Genomic DNA, 26326 nt, shown 5'->3' with positions numbered 1-26326 from the left:
AAATAAAATGTAAACACAAAACTGAAAACAGACACTTATTAACACATCCAAAGATCAATTTCACCATATAATTGAATGTTCCTGAACACCTGATGCAATATTCCCTGTCCTTAGCTCTGGTATGGTCTTCAGTGACTCCTGAGGAATTATTTTTAGACTACCAGCCCTGAAATAATGGTGTGTTTTTGAAAGATGTGAGACTGAACCTAACCAGGAAGGTTGGCTTCCGGAAAACTGAAACAAAAAGCAAAAGACTCAAAAATGACCTGCCAGTGTACCATTTTCACATATCGCTCAGCAGATACAGTACTGTGTTTGACCCACTGCTGTACTCTGATATGTGTAACTGATTAAATGAGTGGCCTGGGATTCAGCATATTTCTCAATTACAATCACTCTGTGAAACAACCCTTTATTTGAGTAAAAGAACTACATTTACGTAAAAAAAACCAGAGTTGACCAAAGTTTACAACCAAAATGTTTTTGACATCCTACACATCCAGTCGAAACCAAAGCACACAGAGAAAGATCGAATCAAAGGTTTAAAGTCACTGCTGCTTGTTTCTGTATTACTTCACAACTAAAAAACTGAGCAAAAATACATAAGCAATGTATGGAAAACTAAGTACACCCAGCTTATTAAATCACCTAGAGCAGTAAGTTCAAGTGCTACATCTTCTGTTGAATTCATCAGTCTCTCACATCATTGTGAGGCGTGACTGCAGCATTTCAATCAGACTGAGGTCTGACGTCTCTTTTCTTTTTCAACTATTCTGATGGAGATCTTCTAGTTTACTTGCATGCTTATTCTGTATAATGGCCCAATTTTCAGACTAACTTTAGCTTTCAGCCTCACACGTTTGGCTCTAGAATACTTTGACTTACAGAGAAGTTCCTTGTTTTTTTTACTTCAAGGTGCCCGGGTCCTCTGGCTACAAAACATGCTGTTATGCACTGCTAATATGCTGTGGTCAGTTTTCACCAAACATGGTGCTGTGCATTATGGAGAAACATCTCCATACAGACCTCATCTGTGTCCTATACACTGTTACAGAGCTTTAACATCTTACATGCCTGCAGATTCTGAGGTGTAGCTCTTGGTTTTGGGGGGTTTCTCTTTCTTTTTTAATTTTATTTATTTATTTATTTATTTGTGTGTGCGTGTGGGGGGGGGGGGGGGGGGGGATCTTTTGAATCTTTTCCTCATGTGAATAATCTTTGTTGGTGCAAACGGATGACAAACCTTTCCCATATTGATCGGCAACAATTGCTTCTCTGAGATTATTGCCTTTCCTCCTTGGCATTGTGTCACACCTGAATGCCCCACATCTGCACACTGCCAAACCTTCTGCTTTCATAGAGGTACTCACACATGGTGATGATCACTTCCTCAAGTGCATTTTATTAGCAGCACTTACTGCCTCCAGTGGAATTTAGAGTCTAAGGAGCAGCTAAGGGTGTGCTTAATTATATTTCATTTTCAAGGCACTGCTTCTGCATTTTTGCTTTATTTTTCTTAAATAAATAAGAAGCGGGTGCAATATGTTTGGGTTGTTGCTCACCTCAGGTTGTATTTTCTTAGGATTAGATGATGATTTATTATGTCCTGTTATGTAAAACCCTATAAATGTACTTTCTTTTTTACCATGACTGAATTTTGATGTTTTTACTGATGTGCACTGCATGGATGTTCTATGACTGATGATGGCATTCTTTATGATTGTTTCCTCTTTTTTATAAAAAAAAACAAAACAAAAAAACATAACCACATTCAATTTAAGTTTAAAAAAAAATCATATTTACTGCTGAAAATGCTTTTTACTTTATAACCATATATCATAGAGCACATAGACACTGTGCTCAGTAATAACATTCGGACTAGGAATTATACATTTTATTAAAAAACATAAAATCATGACACAAACATGTATATTTCACTATTCAGTGCTAATCAGAGCTGTAAACCCAGGTTGTAAATTGCATTAACTAAAAAAAGACACATCTTTAAACATTTATTCATCCACTTTTCCCTTAAATGTATGTATTTACAACCCACCCAGCCTCTACTTTGTAGGCATTTCACATGGGTGGAGTGCTTTACTGTTTCTGTTGATCCTGTCTTTTCAGTCAATCAAACAGCTTCACTGTCTGCTCCTGCCTGTCAGATGTTTAAGACAGTGATAGAAATGCCTTAACCTTACAGAAGAGATTGTCACCAGTTTAGGAGAATGTCAGTGTCTTATCCCACCTCTTAGTCTTTTCCAGAGACAAAAGAAAGTTAGTTTACATTCTCACACAGTCTTTAAGTCAGTGGCATTTACCATACTTACATTACTAAGCTAATGCGAAAAAAGTTCATCTTACAGCGTAGTACATACTCACCATCTTCAGGTTGTCATTTCTGGGTCAGTTAAAAGTGGAGCCCACACCAGTTCAGATAATGAATAAGGCCATGGCTGCTACTCTGGTGTTGAGATGTGATAATGTTGTTATTAATGTAAAAAGGGAAACCCCACTCTTACTACCAGATAAAAGAGGCTGGCAGGAAGAGATCCACTCAAGGAGGAGCTTTAAGTGCATCTTGGGTTTTTCCCAGGTGACTTGCTGTCTTCCTTCTTCAAGTCTCTTGCATGCAACACCTAAAAGCTCTTGTTGGTCCATCTGCTACTTTTTTTTATCCCTCTTCGTCGCTCCTTCTGCTATAGATTGATACTGCTGAATGACAGGGGGGAGGGGGGGGGGGGGGGGGGGGGGTTGAGCTCCTGCATAAAGGAGTTAAGGGGTTATAAAAAACCTTTCCATGATAACACACTACACATTGTTGCCCAGTGAAGACCCTGAAGAAGATATGCTCATTCACAGCTGTGCTGCTTTTAGTCCCATATTTACATTATTACATTCATATATTTTTAGCCACTGTCACTTTAAACTTACACACAGTTATGGAGTAGTAAGAGTTGCCGCCTCCATTGAATATATAAACGTTTAAGAAAGTTGTAATATCTGATTATCTCATACTGACCAACCACAATAACTTATATTGCACATCTTGTAATGTTTCCACCAACTGTTCCACCAAATTGAATAAAACAGTTAAAGCTCAGTGTTCTCAGTTTGTTACTAAGATAAACCAACAGTCACTGTCAGAAAAAGACTTCCATTATTTCACGATTATATGCAACCTTTCTTTCCCTCTCTCTGATCAAACTTTCAGCATATACACTCCTCCTGAGTGAAGACAATTGCTCATCCAGTGATTTAACTGGCTCCCTTCCGCTAAGCATTGTAGCCCTGTGTAACAATGCATGTTACACATTAGACAAGGAGAGAGCATATGCTTTGCCCACTGATCATTACTTCTCCAGGCATCAGCTCTATCCTTTGCTTAGGCTGCATTCTGCCCCAGTAAGGATGATTGTCCTTTATGTTTTTGAGGTGATTCGGCCTTCTGGTTTTGCTCAGACAGAGGCTGGGGTTTAGGGATTTCTGTCTGTGGAGAAAGAGGCGGTGTTGCCTGCTGTAGGTCTAACGTTGGCATCTCTTTCCTGTCACTGGCCTGGGTCTCCAGAGCCGATGTGTCCTTGCAGCAGAAGTACTGCTGCCAGATTTTCCGGAAGGCTGAGCGAAACTTCTTAATGCGGAAAGCGTAGACAATTGGGTTGACGGCAGAGTTGCCGTGGGTGAGCAGGATGGCAATGTAGAGGACGACTTTGGGCTTGTTACGCTCAGGACAAAAGAGTGTGATGCAGTTGATGATGTGGAGGGGGAGCCAACTCACAGCAAAGAGAAAGAGGACAAGAGCAAGGGATTTAGCAAGATTCAGCTCTTTGTCATAGTACCTGTTGGGGTCTGCGTGACTGGTGTTCAGTTTCTTATTGTTAAGCTGCTTGTGGATCATGTAGAAGATTTCTGCGTAGATGAACAGCATGAGCAGCAGAGGTGGGAGCACCCAGCCGAAAAAGTTAAAATAGACCATGTAGTCCATGCTGATGACATTTTCAAACTTGCACGTGGTAATGAGGTCGGAGCTGATGGAGCCGTTCTCCTGGCAGCGCTTCAGGTTGTTCCAGCCTAACATGGGTGTGAGTCCCACAATAAACGCTACCGTCCAACATATCACGACTGCCAGTGCCGCTCGCCGAGGGGTCACCACCCGCTTATACCTACAGGAGTAAACAGCAGAGCGACACGTCAGCACTTTCCCACATAGCATTGTCAGGGCATGCATGTTTTCATTCTTTGTACTTCATTTTTCATATTGTCAGTGTCCTTGGGCTGACAGAAGATGTGATTCACATCTTCACAGCCACAACCCCCAAGACACTTTGTGAAAAGGTCCTTGCAGCACATATTACCTTTTAAAATATGTTTCTGAAATTCTTATCTTTGATACTTGACCTTTGCAAGACTGTTACTTTTTAATGACTTTCTTAAAACCAGAAATGGGTTTTTTTTTAAAGAAAAGAAAGAAAGAAAGCTGCTATTACATACTGGATATTAAAGGTGTTGCAGGCTAGGCTTTCTCATTATTTAAGAAGCTTTATGAAGAAGTAGCCAGAGTCAGAGGGAGGTTAAAAAAAAAGGCAGAGGCTTAAAGATCTTATCACTGCTGTCTTGACTTGTAAGTAAAGAATTTCAGGGACCACAACCTGATACTTGCCCCGAGGCAGGGATGAAAGTAGTTATCTGATACAGCTCATCATGGTAAGCCAGTGATTAGTCATTTTCAGATTACTAATGGTTAATGTTTAATGTAGGATGTTTTGGCTGTAAAGAAAACACCCATATTACCACAGGCTGACCTTTGCTAAAGGGTAGCGTGAGGCAAAACAAGATTCTTCAATTTAGCCCAAATGTAGCAGGTGCCATGTGTAGGATGAGTATTGATTAGGGACCCAGATCTTAAGTGAGGTCTGTGTCAGAAGTGCAGAAAAAAATAAATAAATAAAATAATCGAAAAACTGAGCCTGAAAGAGATCGGAAAAGATCAGGTTCTGATCTAAAAACAGGGAGCGTGGTAGAGCATGCAGCATATTATGTAATTTATGAAAATGTTACAATGCTGTATTTGCATATTGTTAAATATAGTCTCTGCAATGTGTGTTGGAAACAAGTGACAATTCCTGAGAAACTTTCTACATGCATAACCCGAGCAAGGACGCCCAGATGCTGCTGTGACAGACAAACTTTACATGGAAAAGTCAAGAGTTAAAACTGATGACAGAATATTACTGTAAGCCTGGAAGACTTCATGGGATTTAACAGGGGACAAGGGTCTGAGGCTTTCATAGGCAATATTCTCAAATAAGTAATTTCTCTTTCCTTCTCGGCTTGTCCTTTTAGCTTTTCAACACCACTGCTTGTGCTTTTACTTTACCCCAGCATGACATGATGTGTCCACCACATACAAAGCGGGAGAAGCAAAGCTGACCACTTCTGTGTCGCTGTGCACCTCTTCAGCACATTAGAGATCCTGATGACAGAAAGACTAATTAAAGTAGTTAGTAGATTGGCCTTGCTCTATTAAGCTGTCATGGGGAGGCGGATATATATGCATATAAAGAAACTGGCAGACTGGCAGCTTCCTGTATAGTGAAACGAGACCCATACAGAAATCAATGAAACAGCACTGGAACTGTGCTGACTTCTGCTATCATTTCTGGTGAGTACCTCCAACAAATCTATGCTATTTTCATTCGTATCACTTCCCCACATTACACAAATAACGCATGACTCAATCCCGTCCTTAATTTTATCCTTTAGGTTGCAAAAAGGTCGTTACCTGGTCGGGATTTTGACCCTGAGATAGCGGTCAATTGCAATAGCCAAGAGGGCCAGGATCGAACTTTGCGTCAGGACCAGCACCGTGCACGCCACAAGCAGGCAGCTGTAAAAGTGAGTTTGGAGTCCGATGTTGATAGTAATGGCCAAAGGGATGACGAGTGCTCCCACTGCAATATCCGCCAGAGCCAGGGAGACAATAAAACAAAACGTGGTATCTCGCAACGATTTATTAATCTTCACCGCCCAGACCACCATCACATTCCCGATTACAGACGCCACAGCAATTACCACCTCCATTCCGATGTAGACTGAGTCCACTGAGAAGAGTGCCATCCTTGCAGATAATTTTGTCCTTAATAAGAGTGAGCTGCAAAATAAAAACAAAAAAGCCAACAGAACAATCCTTGACTTTTTCTTCCTGTCAGTACAGAATTTTCCAAATGCGTCCCGCTGTGTCACGGCACTCTCATCCTCCTGGTTAGCAGACGAGATTTAAGTTGAGAGAAAATCTAGTTATTCTGACGATGATACGCAGGTTAAGAGCCACAGTGTCTTAGAATGGGGTGTTTTCCTTTGGAGCAGGTGATTACGGTCCAGAGGCGGCTGTGCGTCTCTGCTGTTCTGAGTCCTGCGCCTTCACTTGGCGGAATACACCTGCTTCTTCGGAGAGGAGCGTTCTTGCCATGCTTTGCGATTTATCCGGGAGGGCGCCTCGTGTTCATCACCCAGCTTTTGTCACTTTAATCTAGCAGTTTAAAAAAACATAACACACATCCAATGAGAAACTACCTGCTACAGAAAGCCTCGCACGGCTGCAGCTCCGACGCGGCGTAATTTCCGTTCACCTCTGCCTTTCTTTCTCTCTCGCTCGTGGCGCTTTCAGTGAAAACAGAAATGCTCTTACTGAAAATAGCCGTGCGGGGTTTCTCGCCTTTCGTGTGGCATTGAGAGTTGCTTTCTTGGTTTTATTAGTCGTTTTCCCCTCGGTTCGTGCAACTCCTTCGTTTTCCACGGAGAAATGAAATGGTGCTAGCCTTCTGCAGGACCGTCCGAAAGAAGTAGAGCGAAGGGTGATGTGAACTCTCTGTAACGCCATGTATGCATTTCTCCCACGCCCTTTGGAAAACTAATAGACCTTGGTCACTCGCCCATTGTTCTGATAAGGCGTGAAGGATTGAAACTGCCATGTAACAAAGGCCATTGGAACTGTAGTATTACTGGAGGGAGGCACACAGTAGTAAGCCACTTATTTACTCCTCCAGCCACATACTAAGAACACATCAGATAGAAATGTATCTGTAATAAAAAGAAATATTCAGGTCATTCTAAATAGATCTTTATGCTGTAGACTTCAAAGGCCTGCACTCTCAGCTTGAAGCAAGCCCATCTGAAAAACTAATGGGATTTAAAATTGGAAACCTTGTGACTGATTTAGATCTATTGATCATCCTTTTTAAAAAAAACCCTTTACAGCTTTGTAAGTGGTTTCTGAAAACGGATATATCCTCCTTCAGAATCTGAAGCAGGAACAGGATCCCCATGGCACAATAACCTGCCCTGTTTCTTCCAGTGACATAAAGAACTTCGAGAAGCCAAGTACTGCATAAAATTACAAGCATCCTGTGCTACCTTTCCAAGGTTCAAAGGTCAGCACCAGGTAGCAATGTGAGTACTGACCACAACAGCCACACATGACTGTGTAGATTGGATATGCAGGTGTCACAGATGGAGAACTGCAAACACTTTGTTTCAGCTGACATTCACGGTGAAAACAAAAGGCAAAGTGAGGGGGGCGGGTGTGTGTGTGTGTGTGTGTGGGGGGGGGGGGGGGGGGGGGTGTTACTACTCTCCGGGATCCACACTGAGAGACAGAGATGACCAGGGGACCAACAGTCAGCAGGATTTCACTGGAGACAATTCCACTCTGTGAGAAGCAGCATGGTGAAAACTGTCAGCATGATGTACAGAGGTCAGCCAATAAGCAAGGAAGGAAGCAGCCATATGGCCCAGTTGCAGCAATTGGCTTGCGACTCACTAGGGACATCTTTTAATGAGCATATGTGTGGTGGCAGTGTTGAGCAAATCAATCATTATAGAGCAAATGGCATGAACTAATTCGCTTGGGTGGAAATGGCTGACATTCAAGATTCTGAATGTTTACACTTTGAAATAAGTCTCATTATCAAGGTCATATCCTCACAGTACTATTGTCTTCAGCTACTTATCAATAAATAGTGTTATGGCTTTGACGAACCCTGGTAAGCAGGAGCAAAGCAAGTTCAAGAGACACCCTCATTTCAGATTTTTTCTCCCACACTTAACATGACATACATAGACCCTTAAATGCTGTCTGATCATGTTCACTGACGCCATCTTCACCGAAATGACGTGCTGAAAGGCTTCAACTTTTTATGGCATCTCCCACTATCTAGCCCTTTATTGAATTACTTTTAGCAGTACTAACAGTTCATTATAAAATATTAACTCAGATTGAATTTGGTGAAAGAAACACATCACCAGAAACTTGGGAAAGGCTGGAAAAGTAAGTGGTACTAAAAAGAGACAGCTGGAGGAACATTTTGCATCTAATTGGGTTCATTGGCATCAGCTCAGATACATGACTGAGTATGAAAAGAGCATCTTAGAGAGGCAGAGTTTCTCAGAAGTAAAGGCGAGCAGAGGTTAACCAATCTACAAAAAAATTAATTAATTCTGCAAATTGTGACCGAAGACCGAAAATCAGTATTGGATGCATGTGATCTTCAGGCCCTCAGGCGGCACTGCATTAAAAAGGCTTGATTCTGTCATGGAAATCAATGGTTGGGAACACTTTCAGAAATCATTGTCTATGAAAACAGTCCACTGTGCCATCCACAAATGCAGATTACAGCTCTGTCATGCAAAGAAGAAGCCATGATCCAGAAATGCCACTATTGTCTCTGGGCCAAAACACATTTAAAAAGGACTGACGCAAAGTGGAAGACTTGAAATTAGTAATAAAAATGTTGTGTTACAGTGCAGACAACAAGATAGGGAGCCTGGGCTACTGCTGATCAGAAGACTTTCACTGAAAACAATATATGCGAGAACTGAACAGTCACATGTATCTCATTATTTTTCCCTGAAAAAATCTGCTCCATAGATGCTCTTAGTTTCCATGCAAACATATCAGCTTGATTGTTCTTTAAAATGAATATAAATATGATATAATTAAAGTTATTACCACAAACTATTGTGCACCAGAGAATGAAGTGTTCCACTGCATGTATTACTTCCTTAATAATAATAATAATAATAATAATAATAATAATAATAATAATAATGGATTGGATTTATATAGCGCTTTTCAAGGCACCCAAAGCGCTTTACAATGCCACTATTCAGTCACTCTCACATTCACACACTGGTGGAGGCAGCTACAGTTGTAGCCACAGCTGCCCTGAGGCAGACTGACAGAAGCGAGGCTGCCATATCGCGCCATGGCCCCTCTGGCCTAATAATATACTTTATAGCATTAAAACAATGATTTAGTGGGAATAAATACTGCACATCTGATTGTAGAGGAAATAGATTTTGCTGTTATTAAATTGTACATTATCATGTGATTTTTGGTTATGTGTTACAAAAATAGAGTTAAGCTGGCTTTAAGTCCTGACCACTGTCTACAGCAGCCTCACTGTGGCTCAGCCCCTGTAGATAATCATATACTGTGAATTGAAGTGCTTTAATATGTTTTGATTTCCTTTTTACACTCAAGAAAAACAACTTTATGGGCACTATAATTTGGTGTAAGAGCTCCTCTCAGAGCTGCCAGCTGGGTGCTCCACACCATTCAGCCTACTCCACGCAGCTCACCTGCTTCTGACCCAGAATGTGTCCAGGAAATTTACCACCACTCACACTCGAAGAATGAGCTGACAAGGTGAAAATGAAAAATCTCAGCAGCTCACATGGCAGTTTGCTGTGCAATATCAAACTGAAGCCCTCATTCGATGAAACATGGAATGTTTTGATGAAAAATAATAGCTACAAAAATGCATGTTAATTCTATATTTATTGTTTATTTAAATTGTAGTTTTTGGCAGAAAGACATACATTTTAAAAACATTAGATAACCCTCAAAAATACTGTAAAGGCAATGTATACAGCTGCACGTCACTCAAACAGCCAAACTAACTGAATCACTCCCAAGGACATGGCCTCAGTGTCATCACTCGTAGCGATCACTCAACAGCACACAATGTATTATAAATAAGCTGGCATTTTGCAATCCAAAGTAGTTTGGTGTGTAAACCAATAAAGGTCTACTTAAATGTTAGAGTGTGGGTGTAGAGTCATTGGTGTAGTTTCCCTAGTGATCAAATTCAAATTCAAATCAAATTCAAATTTTATTTGTCACGTACACAGTCATACACAGTACGATATGTAGTGAAATGCTTGGACAACTGCTCGTGACCTAAAGAGAACAAAAAAGGAAAAGGCTATGAATAAGATAGGAAATAAATATGAAAAATTAAAAAGGGTAAATTTAACTAGGAAGGAATAAAATATAAATTAAGGTTAAAAATGAAATAACTGTACAACACAAATTAGAATGAAGGGTAAATTTAACTAGGAAGGAATAAAATATAAATTAAAGTTGAAAATAAAATAACTGTACAACAAAATACACAATACACAATATAGAACTATATAAGAATGTATGAAGAAATCTAAATATAAATAAATATATACACAATAACAGCAGCTGTACAAGTATTAACCGGAAATGAAGAATATAGTGACCAGTGTTGTGCAAAACCAAAGTCCAGAAAGTCCAGTGTGTGTGTAAGAACCATATGTGTGGGTCAGTACTGTGTGGTGGTGTGATTGAGAGACCGTATCGCCTGCGGGAAGAAGCTCCTCCTCAGTCTCTCTGTGTTGGTCTTCAGGGAGCGGAATCGCTTTCCTGACCTCAACAGAGAGAACAGTCTGTTGTTGGGATGGCTGAGGTCCTTCACGATCTTCCTGGCCTTGGTCCAGCACCGCCTGCTGTAGATTGAGTGCAGGTCAGGGAGCTCGGAGCGGATGGTGCGCTCAGCTGACCGCACAACCCTCTGTAGAGCTCGTCTGTCCTGCATGGTGCTGTTCCCGAACCAGGTTAAGATGTTTCCCGCCAGGATGCTCTCTATGGTGCACGAGTAAAAGTTCCTGAGCACCTTGGAGGGCAGTTGGAAGTCTCTCAAGCGTCTGAGGTGGTAGAGACGCTGTCGGGCCTTTTTCACCACGGTGTTGATGTGACAGGACCATGACAGGTCCTGCGTGATGTGAACTCCGAGGTATTTGAAGCTGTCCACTCTCTCCACTGGGCACTCGTTGATGACGGGGGTCTGGTAGTTCCTCTCCTGCTTAGTGCTGAAGTCCACTATCAGCTCCTTTGTCTTACTGACGTTTAGAAGGAGGTTGTTCCTCTGGCACCAGTTCTCCAGATTCCTAATCTCCTTCAGGTAGGCCGTCTCGTTGTTATCAGAGATCAGGCCCACCACGACGGTGTCGTCAGCAAACTTGATGATGGTGGTGGAGCTGGTAGTGGCCACACAGTCATATGTGTACAAAGAGTACAGCAGGGGGCTCAGAACACACCCCTGGGGGGCTCCAGTGCTGAGAGTGGTGGAGGCTGAGACATGTCCGCCCATCCTTACTGCCTGTGGTCTGCCAGTTAGGAAGTTGGAGATCCACTGACACATAGATGAGCTGAGTCCCAGATGCTCCAGCTTGGTGGTGAGTGTGGAGGGAATTATGGTGTTAAATGCAGAGCTGTAGTCTATGAAGAGCATTTTAACATAATTCCCCCTTCTAGTGTCCAAGTGAGTGAGTGATGTGTGGAGGAGATGAGAGATGGCATCGTCTGTGGAACGATTTGGACGGTAAGCGAACTGTAGTGGGTCCAGTGTGTCTGGTAGTGAAGAAATGATGAAGTCTCTGACCAGGCGTTCAAAGCACTTCATCACTACTGAGGTGAGGGCTACAGGGCGATAGTCATTGAGAGAAGCAGGGTGGGGTTTCTTCGGGACAGGAACAATGATGGACTCTTTGAAGCATGTGGGGATCACCGACTGAGATAAAGAGATGTTGAATATCTCAGTGAACACAGGAGCTAGCTGGTATGCGCAGTCTCTTAGGATACGACCTGGGATGCCGTCTGGTCCTGCTGCTTTCCTGGTGTTCACTCTCTTGAAGGCTCTCCTTACTTCATGCTCGGAGATGACGAGCACGTTTCCGGTGCTGGCAGTATCTTCCTGTCTGCAGCCGTTAGCGCCGCTAACACTAGCATTGTTGGAGACCTTAGCTGCAGCCTCGAAGCGAGCATAGAAAGTGTTCAGCTCGTCTGCCAGAGTCACGGCCGCGTTCGTCATACCGGTTGTTGGTGCTTTATAGTCCGTTATTGTCCTTAGTCCCCGCCACAGGCTCCTAGAGTCACTCTGTTGGAGTTGTGACTCTTGTTTCCTCCCGTAGCGCTGCTTCGCCTCTTTCACCGCCCTCCGCACGTTATATGACGCGGCTTTGTACGGGTCCATGTCCCCCGTCATGAGTCCCGTGTTGTAGGCAGCGGTGCGGGATCTCAGAGCGTCGCGGATGGTTTTATCCACCCACGGCTTCTGGTTGGGAAACATTGTGATAGTCTTTGTCTCCACGGTATCATCCGCTAGTTTCCCGATGAATCCCACAACCGCTTCCGTAAACACGTTGACGTCATCGTCGGAGCTGTTTCTGAACATGCCCCAGTCTGCGTCATCGAGTGCGTCCTGTAACGTGGCCACCGATTGATCCGTCCAGCGCGCGACCTTCCTCTGAACCGGAACTTCCTGTTTCAGCCTTTGTTTGTATTTTGGCATGAGGAAGATGGCGGCGTGATCAGATTTGCCAAACGGGGGGCGGGATTGTGCCTTGTAGCCGTCCTTGACCGTAGTGTAGCAGTGGTCCAGTGTCCTTTCACCCCTGGTGGGGCAGGTGATGTGTTGATAAAAGTTCGGCGCTGCGCGTTTGAGGTTGGCGCTATTAAAGTCCCCCGTCACAATAAGCGCAGCGTCCCGGTGTTGTGTCTGGTGCTGTGTGAGTGCCTCATGCAGCTCGCATAAGGCGGTGACCGTGTCCGCTTGTGGTGGAATATAAACGGCACTTACAATGACCGATGTAAATTCCCGAGGTAGATAAAAAGGACGACACATGATGGACAGTAGTTCCAGATTTGGTGTGCAGGAGCGTGTGAGAGGAACAACGTTCGCACTGTTGCACCAGTTGTTGTTCACCATTAAACACACGCCGCCTCCCCTTGACTTCCCCGAGTCCCGTGTCCTGTCCATGCGGTGAACCGAGAAGAACTCGGCCGGCTGGATGGCGTGGTCCGGCACCGCTGGGTTCAGCCATGTCTCGGTGAAGCAGAGGAGATTGCAGTCCCGAATGTCTCTCTGGAACTTTATCCTGGCCCTGAGGTCGTCAAGCTTGTTCTCCAGTGACTGGACGTTGGCGAGCAGGATGCTAGGCAGAGGTGTGCGGTGTGCACGAGCTCTCAGCCTGTTCCTGACGCCGGCTCGCTTCCCTCTAGGCCGCCGCCGCTTCCCTTTGTTCTCCCTCGAGATCTCACTCGGCCAGCTCGGATCCGGAGTTAAAAACTTCGAATTGTGAGTACATTGTATACCAATAGAAACAAGAGTGTCACTGTCATACCTAATGTACCCAATGGTGATGATTTTGCCGATTTAGAAACGCTGAAAACTAACTTAAAAAACAAAGACAAAGAAAAAGTGGTCGGAGCAGTCGTGACGGCCTGCAAAATGTAAGCTTCCTTCATTTATGTTTAATTTTCTACTTAAAACCCATATTAATGTTTCTTAACTACTGCAAATATCTATATTACATGACGGGAAACTGCTATGTGGAAGCTGCTGTCACATGCTGACCTTTTTTTCATTTTATTAATAGCACAGCAAGAACAAGGCAAGAACACATTTCATCAAATTTCATTGTCTTTCATTCACACCAGCAGAATAGAACAATACGTTTTACGGAGATTGTGCGCTGTAACTTTTTAATGGCAAAATATTGAAGAGTCTGCTTTAAAATGACATCATTTGCAGCTGCCTCCGCTGTGTTAATTGGTCCATTGTGTACCATTCCTCCTGACAGAACTACTTGCCTCAGCTATAATGTTGGGGTGTCTGCTCTAAATGTGTCTCTTGAGGTCAGGCGGCAGGATTGGGCTGAACTCAGAGGTCCGACCGGGCCACTGCAAAAGTTTATTTTATTATTTTGATTTTTAGTGTTATTGTCCTGCTCTATCACTCAACTTCCACTAAGCTTCAGGCTGTTGCAAGAGCCACACCTGCATTATCGCGTGAGATGTCTTAATAAAAGTGGGAATTTCACCCTCCATTCCATCATGGCAAGTCCCCATCAAGGCCCCCGAAATATGATGGTGCTGTTTCTACTCTGGGATCATGTTTTCATAATTGTGTTGGTTTACAGTTGTTAATAAACAGTTGCTGCGTGTCAAGGCATGCAAATGTAAGTAAGATGATCATGTGTTTAGAGAGGAGCGGCTTGATAATGTATGCCCTGTGATGGATAGCATGTTCTGTGTAAGCGAGGGCAATGATTTGGGTATGATTTGGGTATTTATGCATATGTAGTCATAAACAAAGATGGTAAGAGCCACAGTGGTACTACATATTTTCCATAATCATCATTTGTAGCTCCAAATCCTACTATGTTTTCCAACAGCCTCCACTGTGTTTGTTTGAATTAGCTGGTCATTATGGATGAGAACAGCAATTTGTGTGATATTATTTTAAATGGAAAGAAAAAAGATGGAACCGTTTTGTTTGACTAGTTTACACAAACCTGGTGTCACTTCCACAGTCTCACATGCAGATGTTTGCCCTGGGCCTTTCGGCATACTCTGGGTGCTCAGTGAGTCACAGTCACAGTGAGTGAAAACCAGTAAGTGCAAAATGAATCTTGAAAAGGGCACACAAACCATGGTCTCCTGCTTAATTATCTTGTAATTACAGCACTTTATCTTATATATTACAGGACCCGCAACCCACCGTACATCTGTTATTGGGCCACACAATCTGTAATTTAAGTACTTCCCTTTTAAGTGCTTCTCTGTGTAAGCAGTCAAGTTGGCCTCTCCTCTTTTGCATTAAGTTCTTTATGCAAATCAGAAGCGCTCAACATGACTCACCTCACCTAAAAACTCCCAAAAAAGCCTTTTAAACTAACCACTGACAACCGCACACAAGGGGAGCTTCAGCCACTGCAAGAGTTACCTCTCATCACAGTTTTTTGTTGTTTTTTTTTTCAAAACCAGATTTGGCTGAACTGTGGGAGCAGGAGGGCACCAGTCAGTCATGCACTGGTACACTCTACAAACATCCCTTCACATATCATTGACTTTATCATTAATTCAAACAGTTTGTTTTCTCTGGTAATCCAATATCTCCTCAACCATCCAGAGACTGACGTCAAAGGGCACCTTTTGTGTATCTTTGGAAGCCTGTGGCTTTGAAAAAAATGGCAGTATTTACTGTATCCACTGAACAAGAGAATGGCATTGTTTACATGTAAATACAGATATTTTGAGAGTTCACGCGTTTGCAGACGCTGTACGTCTGCAAACGCTGTAGCCAGTTGGCTTAGCTGAACAATTATATTAGTTACAATATGACAAAAGATGCCGAAACGCACCTCCAAAGCTCAACAACTGATACATAATATTTCATACTTTTAATAACCTAAGGATGACTTGACAGCATCATTGCTTTTTTGCTTAGTTAAAAAAGACAGGTGCATTTAATAGTAAGCATTATATCCAAGGTCTGAGAGGAAGGGTGATATTTTATTAATAAGATAAATCCTCGCACTCCGTGTGTGTGTGTGTGTGTGTGTGTGTGTGTGTGTGTGTGTGTGTGTGTGTGTGTGTGTGTGTTTACACAAATAGAGGGCTATTGGTGCTGCAGGAAATAATTACAGCAATGTGGAATGCATTATTCTTCCTTGTATGCTAGAAACCACCAGGCAATAAAAAGAGATTCCCTACCGAGGAGAGGATGAAATTCCAGTGAAATGTGCGAATGCATTATTAACATGAGAAGAAAAATGATTAGGGACCATTTTAATCTGTCATTTGAATCATCATGATTAAATTATCAAGGTATTCATCAATGCAGTGCACTCTTACCTACACGTTCAAACTGTAAATTGCTCATTTGAAGTTTCATTAAGTTGCTGTACTTTTAAATTGCTGAGGGAACTAATATTGTGTCCTTTATTATTTACACTTACACTAATGCTGCAGTCAATGCTGATTGTATTGTATTTATCCATCAGTTTACCAGTCCACCCGCCATCTCTGCTTTCATCCATCACAGATCCATCCATCTAGCCATCCTGTCCATCATCCCAACAGCCTATCACTCTGCATTCATATACCAACCTTCAGTCACACCTCCATGCATCCAAATACACATGTGACTCCAGGTTCAGGTTTTTTTCTTTCAGTGTTTTCACTTGATATTCGCTTGGATTGCTTTTTGACCCTCGCGGTGCACGTGGCAGTCTTGATTAAGTGCTTCATTTTGGAGTAAAATGCATTTCTTATTCAACGTTATATGCACCCTCCATCATTCAGCACCCTCCATGTTGGTTCCTATGGCAACAAATTTCAGTGTGGGAACTAATGCCTTTTAGAGTTTTTTACTCAAGGGAACATTTGTTTGGATATAAAGTCACTCACGTAGACTTAGAGACACATGACGCACTTATTTACCGCAGTGAGGCCAAGCATGAAGTTTTAGCTGTCAGTAGAATGGAGAACTGGAGGTAAACAGATGAGACTGCTTTTGAAAAATCACCCAGTGAGCATTTTCTGCTCATTTTCCCTAAATCCTTTTAACCTGAGGCTTTGAAAAGCAAACAACTCAAATGTTTTACGCATGGCTCAGTCTACGTAATTCTGAAGACACTAATACTTGTGACAATAAGGTGAGGGTCCTCAGGGATTGAGACCTCCTTTTTAAGAGTGTTGGACTGGGGTAACCTGATAGCTGAGTGGTTAGAGTACACAACCCATGCGTGCATGCCCTTCGCAGGGAGTCCCCCAGTGCAGCTGGCTCTTATGCTTCTAAGACTGCTTCCTGCATCTATTTACTACGACTGTCAAATAAAGGCTTACCCACACTGTGGGTGAATGGAAAAGATACCGGGACAACAGGGTCATATAAGGACTGCTGGCTTTGGGATTTTAAAAACCTGCAGAATGAAGTGGCGTGAAAATGTTTTTTTTCCTCTAACATCTCAGGATTTACTTGGATACAACTTTGAGAAGAATTACCCTGGAAGTTTCTTAACTTGACAGATGCCTTTTCTGGTGGCTATTGCAGTTTCCTGCGTTTTATCACACAGAAATGGAGAGAGTAAATTTTAAGAGTCACAACAAAGATCTGCCGAAATGCATTAAGGACACTCGTGGCCTCAAACGAATAACTGTCAATGCTGGCAGGGCACAAACTGCTGACAGACTCAGTGCTAGTAAAGCTGAGGTGTTACAAGACTGTGAAACAGCCAGTGGCACCTTCTCCTCTATTAGCATATTCATGCACAAGAACTGATTCTGAATGACACAACCCAACACACACGAACTACAGCTGCAACCCCAGGCTTGGTGCTAACTTTAATGATATATGAAATCATTAAACATCCAGAAACGTTAGATCAGCAGGCCACAGTGCTGAGAGGCACCTTTTTTTAAAAGAAAAAAAAAAAATCTCTGCTTGTTAAATAAAATGCTGAGATCACAACTGGGAAAAACTAAAAACCTTTGCAGCCAATTTAAGATATCATTTATTTATTAGTTCACATATGTATTACCACGTTGGGCAATCAAATACCAGCTGCAAGAGCCGTTGCATCACACTAAAGACTGATTTGAATCACTGAGTATTTAGGTTGCTGCACATTAATCACACCTGATGTTAGTGTGATGCATTGCCTTAAAAAGGTGATTTTTCAATTCAGGTTAAACACAAAATCATTTGTTAATAAATGTTCAGCCCAAAACTCTGACACTGAATCCATTTAATCTTTAATCTAGAACAGTCACAAACAAACATTGATAAGTGATCTGAAATCATATACAATCTGGAGTACTGTAGATTTTGTTATGCAGTATTGTTATTGTTATAACTCTGAAGGTAAATTTCACTGTAATCCACTGTAAAAAGAGGAAAAAAACTGCAGGTACTGTAAAGTTGTGCAAAAAATTAGCAATATATAGAAATGAAACAGTCAAACATATGAAATTTTTTTCATGCATAGTAAGTTTTTTGGTAAGTTCCTGAGCTTTATGGCTGCTTTTAAAATCAGTCCATTCAGTCGCAGCAACATATAGAAAAGCAGTTACAGATGATATAATTTTTGCATCACAGCAGCTCAAAAGTCCATAAATAGTGGTCCAGGATTTGAACTACTAATAAACGGCTAAAGTTCGATTTTTACACTGTTCTGGTTCATCTTAACATGCTGCTCCTCTTAACAGCTTGTGAGAAATGTACAGTAGAATTGAACAAATGGAACATTTTTGGAATCTTTACTTCATATAAAAAACGTTCACATGCATGGTTTTCCACTGATTCAGAAACGGAAATTGGATTGGGCAGCATGTATATGGTCAGAAGCCATTCATGGTCTCCTTTTCCTACAGCGGTAAACTGGTTAAAGATCCATTTAGGTGACATTAAACAGATGATAATAAAAGGCTGGCATTCACCAGGACCATTATGATGTCTCACCAGAGAATAAACAAAAGAGATTAACGATGAAAGAGCAGTCACCGCCCTGGCTCTGGGTTTCAGCTCTGAGACTCCACAAACCTCCTTATGGCAGGTGAGCTGTTTCTACCTTAAAAAGCACTTTTCGCCATACATTGTAACTACTAGCAATACTCACTACTTCATGGAGCTACTTCATCAGCTGGATGAAGCAGACTTGGCTATATATCTTATCTCCTGCTTTCAAATCCTATTCAGGACAAGCTTACCTTTAGTAACTGCAACACATAAGTGGCTTTTTATTTAACTGAACACAAAAGCTCTTAATTTAAGCACAACTATTGAAACTTCTGTATCCCAGATGACACCATGTCACCAATTAGATGACTGACCTGAACTAACTGCTGCCATGCTTCTCCATCCCCTCACTTTGCTGACTCAGGTGTAGCTATTTCCTGACAACATGCAACGTCACACATTTCACCTAAATTCACCTGGGCAGCCACTCACTTCCTTGTTAAACTGATCACTGCTGTCACCTGCCAATCCCACACTTCAGTACTAGTTCATCCACCTGCTGCAGGGTTTTAGTGCTACAGTCCAAGAGTCCTTCATTATCTTACACGTCTTGTGACTGTTGTGCCATCCTTTGCCACTAAGAGTTAATGAATGTCTTATATTTAAAGCTTGATTACTCGACTTTGCTCTCATTCACTGAACCTATCTGATGTTATCCTCCACCTGAGTTCGAGTTGATTGCCTTCAGTGTTGGCGTGTGAGATATAGAAACCTGTCTGATCGCCGTGAGAAATGATTTAATTGTTCAAACAGATTGTTACAATGGTTACAGTTGTTTCTGCTGCCCCGCTCATGCTGTGTATCCAAGTAACACGTTCATTTGATCAGCTCTGTGTGTGTGTGTGTGTGTGTGTGTGTGTGTGTGTGTGTGTGTGTGTGTGTGTGTGTTGTGTGTGTGTGTGTGTGTGTGTGTGTGTGTGTGTTATAGTTAATGATCCCCCTCAGTTCATTAACTATGTACAAAACATTTGTACTGTAGAGTCTAATCGATATCACAGCCTTTTAAAGCTCCCTGCAGGGACTTATTTTTCTGTCTCAGTCTGGAGCCACATGTACTAGCACACACCGTGGTTTACTCTGTATTGCCTTCATATATTTTGTTATTCATAAAATTCTCTGTGGCATAGTATACTGAACAGAGAGTCCTGTGAGGAGGAAGGAGATTTTCTCAGCCGGATTTATGTTGTATGGTTTACAGATAAATGAGGGCACAGATTAAAAAATACACTTACGGCTCACATACACAGATGCCGTGATGCTGGAATCCAGATAATCCCTGTGTTGTTAAGGTATCTGCTGAGATTCGTTGATCTGGTCAAGTCTACACAAGCTGCGTCAACGTTAACATCAGTCACTGATACCCAGTTAAAGAAATGCCACAGAGGAATCGTCAAAATCTCTGCTGCATTGAGTGATGTGTTTTCTGACCTAATTTGCTGTTGTTTTTTATTTTTTAAGACGGCATTAAGTTTTTGAAATGCCCTTTGATATCTCATACTAAATGCACATGAATAATACATCCCAAGGTCAAGGTCTTCCATCAGTTCTTTAAAGGATCTACTGAGGATCTGTGTCCTTACCCAAGGGCAGGGCATCTGGAGCTCGCTTTCTGTGTATGCTGATTACTTACAGTCCATAACCTTTCACAAAATGAGACTATGAACTCAGGTTTAAGCCTGTTTGGCAAGTCATATTAGATTGGTTACTGCTTACACATCATTGCTAAATGACCTCTAATATGGTTATTATCTTTTGGATGCAAAAATGTTCTTATGTGTCTAGCTATAGTAGATAGTCCGCCAACTACTCTCTTTGAGGGTGATTGTGTACAGAATACATATTTTATTGTATTTTTTAACCATGTCTTCTTTCTTCAGTTGTTACCCTGCTTTATTTTAAACAGGATCAAACAGCTGGAGACAGCAGGACTCGTGCTGTGTTGTGATTGGTGCTTAGGGTTAGGGTAGGTTGTCTCAGAAAGCATAACTGATCCAGTTAGAGAACCAACCACCAGGGCTGAACATGAAAAAGCAGTTCGCTGCAGTTCCTTCCCAACAGAGGCTCGTATTAAAATAACAAATTACACGGCATGTTTACAGCATGGTACAAATAAAGGTTTTGGTTTCTACAGCCAAGTTACTCCTTTGTGAAATTATTAAAAGAGGTGAATTTTTATAATTCACCTTTCTAAATTATGACGCTTAAAGTTATGTCTTACTGGAGACACGGACGCTTAGTGCGACACGTGGTTATTGTCTCGTCTTGTTCAGCATTCAGAGATACATGCAAAAGATGGAGAAAAGAATCTTCAATCAGATTCATGCCTGTTTATGTTTCCTGGTTGCCAAGACTCTTTGGCAACACTTCAACAACCTTTTTTCCACCTTTACTAAGTTGTGGCATTACAACATTATTTGTAAGTTGCAAAGATAGCCTCATGGCAACATGTGATGTTGTAGAAGCAACAGAAGAAGCCAACAGTGAACTGCACCTTAATAACCAAGATCGCTAACTGGTGCTAATGTTAGCTGACAACTGTGAAACAAAGTTTTTCTTTTTTCTTAAATTCATGTTCATTGTCAATAGAAAATAGGAGGGAACGTGGCAGAAAAGAAAATGTGGATATGATCAGTCATTCAGCTGAAACGAGCTCAAACAACCTCACAGCTTCTATATACACACACTGTGTTAATGCTTTCCAAAGCTGAGAGCATTTAACCTCTGAATGTTAGCTAAAAGTGACCATCAACATCATGTACAATGTGAATTTGATTTAATGTAGAACAAGAGCAATCTCATCCAGTTAAACATATACTTTATATCAATAAAGGAGCGATTTTGGTCAGTTGTGTATTTATTTTCTGTTTGAATCAAAAGATTAATTAAATCCTCCTCAATTTAAAACTTGACTGCAACACCCAAAGGTCAAATTGTTGTAATTAAACACACCACCACAGAGCAGTCAGGAGAACACTTGATCCAAAACCAAAGTAAACAGCACTCGGCAGGTCCAGTCTTTGTTGTACCAGAGACGAGACCGGAGGGGGCACACAAATCTTTTAAAGTAGCTTAACCAACTCCACAGGGCAAAACTGCTAAATTATAGATACCTGGAGAACTAAAAGTGCCAGTTCTTGTAATGGAAAACTTTAAGCAACATGAGAGAGGGAGAGAGATGCTGTTTTTGAAAATGAAGCACAGTATCACAGTGGAGAGAGGTGGGCTTGGCATTAATATTTGATCTTTCTTATCCTGTCTTTCCTCTCACTGCTTTTCTCTCCCTGTTTCTGAAGAGACCAGTTCTGCTTCAGTGTTTGTCTTTGCTGAAGCGTTTCATGGCCTTGGCCACTGCTTCAATCTCAGCCCCTTGTTCCCATCGAGACCAATCCCAAGTCACGCCTGCCAGTGTTATGACAGTCCAACACTGACAGACACTTGTATAAAAAACAGATGTTCCAAGGCGGATATTTCTCTTGCCATTATCGTTTTAATCACACAATTACATTTTTTTTCAACCGTTGATATCTTTCCTGCTGTTCAAACAGTGCATACTTTTTTATTATGTCCAGTTTTTCTCAAGTGTCTCTTCTTAAGGCGTCCACCTCACCGGCCGCTACACTTCTCCATCTGCACTGATATTAAATTCAGCACTCCTACTACCGCCACCCACAGACACGTGTTCTTGCACTCCTGCAACCCCATGTTTCATATTACACCAGCTGCTGCACAGTATGAGCATTAAGCTCATGCTGACATGAGGGCATTGTCAATTACGGGAAAGCTGTAATGTAAAACTCTGGGGTGCTCTCAATGTGAGGCTAAGCACCATTTTAATCAGAAAACAATCAAAGATGACGTTAAATTCAAACAGGAATCTGACAGCTAATCCCCAGCATGTCATCATAGAAATGCCAATTTAATGGTGATGGGGGAATTTGCGCCCCATATCTTTGGAAGTTTTCCATTTCAATTGCCAGATTATTTTGAGTGCTATAGTACTGTGCATGTGTGTTTGTGTGTTTGTGTATGTGAGTTTGTGCCTTTTCACTCATTTTCTGTCCAACAATTGCCCATCAGGTGAAATCACTTGCTAACAGCTGTTAAGTGACAAACACTAACATTTTCACCCCTGACATGGTGGCAGGTTTAACAAGCTGTGCAACAGTCCTCAGGAAGTGTGTCATGTCTCACCTTTCAGCACTAGCATTTCTAGAAATCCCTTCACTTCCTAAAAAGAAGCACTTCTCCCAAGAGAGCGAGACATGGCAGAGCTGGTGGCATGTCATCACCTCATTTCGCTGCTCTTCTCACCTGCACAGGTTATGTGGTGGATGATGTGCAGAGATCATTTAAAGATTATGTGAATAGGATAAAAATAGATAGATCCATAATTCATTTTACAAAAGCGCAGCTTTGTCATTTTGTCTCTGTTTGATTTAATTGTTCGATTTTAAATCCATTTTTAGCTGTAAGCTGTTTCGAGGTTATGATGTGTGGTCTTTGTCTTTTTTTGGGCAGGACTACATGACTGTGAGAAAGAAAAAAACTCCCTACAGCTGAACAGACAAAGATTCTGTCCGTGCACAAGACAGAATTGGTTTTGGGTTTTTTCTTTTTTTTCTGTGTCAATAATGGTGCAAAGATTGTGCCTTACAAAGGTTTCTGCCAATAAATATTGGAAAATCAGTTTGGTTTCATTGCTCAGTTTATTTTTTCACAGCATTCCCCAATTTTCAGAGGCGCAAATGTAATTTGACAGTTGGCTGCGGTTGACAAGCAGTTTTACAAGCAGGTAAGGCCCATACGCTTGCTGTGACAAATGGAGCAGAAATGATATATGAAGCCGATTCAAAGTGTTCAATTTAGGTTTCCTTGTAAATTTAAATATAAGGTCCAGAAAGCTGTCACTGCAAGGCTGAAGAAAAAGACAGAAAAAGAAAAATCCTATCTGAGACATCAAAAGCACAAAAAAGCTTGAAAAATTACAGTACTAAAGTCCAATGGACTTATCTCCACGATTAAAAAACAAACGAACAAACATTCAAAACATATAACCGAGTCAAGTAGCCTTTTTGAGGAGGTTGGTGTATCATTGTCAAGGTCTGTAGTTAAGAGATGCTTTCATTAATGTTTACAACAAGGTGCAAATCACTGAACAGGAAGAGCAGATTAGACTGTGCCAGAAAACATCTAAAAGAGCCTGCACAGTGAAAAAAAATCTTTGAACAAATGAAACCAAAATGAACTTGTGCTAGAATGATTAGAAGAGAAAAGTATGGAGAAGGAGAGAGACAACTCATGATCCAAAGCATACCACATCAAACTTGGTGGAGGCAGAGAAGCAGGTCACTTGTGTTTAATGATGATGTGGCTGCTGAAAGAAGTAGCAGGATGATTTGTGAAGTGTACAGGACTCTACTCTCTGCTCTGATTCAGCCAAGTGTAAATGCTGATAGTCACTCAAGGCAAAGAAATGGGAAATTCTTCTTCAGTCAGTCAAACAGAATGTAGACAGCCAGAAAAATGCAGCAACTGACGGTGGCTATATTAAAGCCTAACAGAGCAAATCAAGGGAAGAAACACAGCATTTAGTGATGTCTATGTGTTCTAGACTTCAGGCAGTCATTGAGCATAAATGATTTGCATCCTAGTATTAAAAACAATTCTTATATTTACAGTTATGTGTTTGTTTGTACAAAACAATACTTGAGACAGATCTTATCACCTCCATCACCAACACCACCAGCACCTTCATCACCAACACCACCACACCTTCATTACCAACACCAGCACAATGAACACGACCATCAATTATGATCAAACAACCATCAAGACAAGCAACTCAAGTACTGAAATGAACGTCAGCACTGAATCTTCTGGTTTGAGATTGTGACCACGATCTCATAAATAATGAAAGCCCACTCATGCTGCTCTCAAAATAGTCAACATGGCAGCCTGATATGACGGTAGGCGGATATCGAATATTGGATTGCATCTCTCATTCCTGCAATCAATAGCTGGCAGGTCAGCCTCTCTTCAGTCTGAGAATCTGACACATCAAAAACAAAAGGGATATTCAAGGTTAACGGGCCTGGAGTGTGCCTTCAAGCTCTGGCCCACGCCTTAGTGAATGTGTCAGGGTGAAATCACATTATAATAGACAAGAAGAAGAGACATTAGTAGTAAAGCTCTGACTCACAATGCAAATGCAGCTTATATGAAAAAAATCATGAAAATTACAGGAAATTAAGTATGACTACAGTCCTCCCAGACCCTTATGAAGAAAACATCGAGGGAACAGTTTACCCTGCCCGGGATAGGGTTACCGGGGCCCCGCCCTGGAGCCAGGCCCGGGGAGGGTGCCCGAGGGCGAGCGTCTGGGCCTTAGTCCATGGGGCCCGGCTGGGCACAGCCCGAAAAGAGGACATGGGCCCATCCTCCTGCAGGCCCACCACCCGCAGGAGGCGCCATAGGGGTTGGGTGCATTGTGTGCCAGGCGGCGGCCAGGAGCGGAGGCCCTGGCGGACTGACCCCCGGCTGCCAAGACTGGCAATCGGGACATGGAATGTCACCTCTCTGGTGGGGAAGGAGCCTGAGTTAGTGCGTGAGGTTGAGAGGTACCGGCTAGATGTAGTCGGGCTCGCCTCTACGCATGGCTTGGGCTCTGGAACCAGTCTCCTGGAGAGGGGCTGGACTCTGTCTCAGTCTGGAGTTGCCCCTGGTGAGAGGCGGGGGGCTGGGTATCGGTACGTTGGGGTTTTTTACCAGAGGCAGCCGACAGGTATCGACAGGCCAAGCGGAATGCGGCTCGGGCAGTGGCTGAAGCAAAAACTCGGATGTGGGAGGAGTTCGGAGAGGCCATGGAAAAAGACTTTCGGACTGCCTCGATGAGATTCTGGCAAACCATCAGGCGTCTCAGGAGGGGAAAGCGGTGCTCTACCTGCACTGTGTATAGTGCTGGCGGAGCGCTGCTGACTTCAACTGAGAAAATTGTCAGGCGGTGGAAGGAATACTTCAACGACCTCCTTAATCCCACTGACACGTCTTCCGAGGAGGAAGCAGAGTTCGGGGATGAGGGGAATGACCCGCCAATTTCCGGAGGCGAGGTCACTGAGGCAGTTAAACAACTCCTTAGTGGTGTTGATGAGGTCCGCCCCGAGTTCCTGAAGGCTCTGGATGTTGTAGGGCTGTCCTGGTTGACACGCCTCTGCTTAGGCTGCTGCCCCCGCGACCCGGCCACGGATAAAGCGGATGAAGATGGATGGATGGATACAGTCCTCCCTCATGAGTGCTCTTTTTGTGACATTAATTGCACAAGTCCTCTATAATGAGTCAAATGTTGGGAGGGCTGATATGGCAGTTGGGGAGCTTCGTATCGTATCCTCTTGGATCTGCGTGCTGCTCTCCCGTTCCTAATGCCTTTCAGTTAACCATTAGAGATACAATGAGGATCAATTTGACTGAAACAGGTTAAGAGGGTGAAGACCTGTGGGATTTCAGCTCTACATCTGCACACTTGACAAAAAGGTTATCAGGGCACATTTGAAAAGGTTTCCTTCAGTCTGAATGATCTCTTCCTGAAAAGCTTATGACTCGTGTTTTCACACAGCTGTCAGATTCTGTTTGTCCGCACGATAAGTGACTCAGAGAAATTT

The 26326-nt window shown here is 42.4% G+C and overlaps 1 protein-coding gene across 1 annotated transcript; it reads right to left on the bottom strand.

Annotated features, from left to right (window-relative positions):
* Nucleotides 1–1434: 1434 nt before the first annotated feature.
* Nucleotides 1435–6885, bottom strand: adora1b (adenosine A1 receptor b). The gene is made up of 2 exons (XM_080899555.1): nucleotides 5783–6885; nucleotides 1435–4163 (listed from the first exon to the last, which is right to left on the bottom strand). The coding sequence occupies exons 1-2, from the start codon at nucleotides 6115–6117 to the stop codon at nucleotides 3386–3388; spliced, it is 1113 nt and encodes a 370-aa protein (XP_080755681.1). The 5' UTR covers nucleotides 6118–6885; the 3' UTR covers nucleotides 1435–3385.
* Between the last annotated feature and the right edge of the window lie 19441 nt (nucleotides 6886–26326).

This window comes from Rhamphochromis sp. 'chilingali', assembly GCF_963969265.1.
Source record: "Rhamphochromis sp. 'chilingali' genome assembly, chromosome: 12".
NCBI lineage: Eukaryota > Metazoa > Chordata > Actinopteri > Cichliformes > Cichlidae > Rhamphochromis > Rhamphochromis sp. 'chilingali'.
This window is presented reverse-complemented; position numbering and strand designations above follow the sequence as displayed.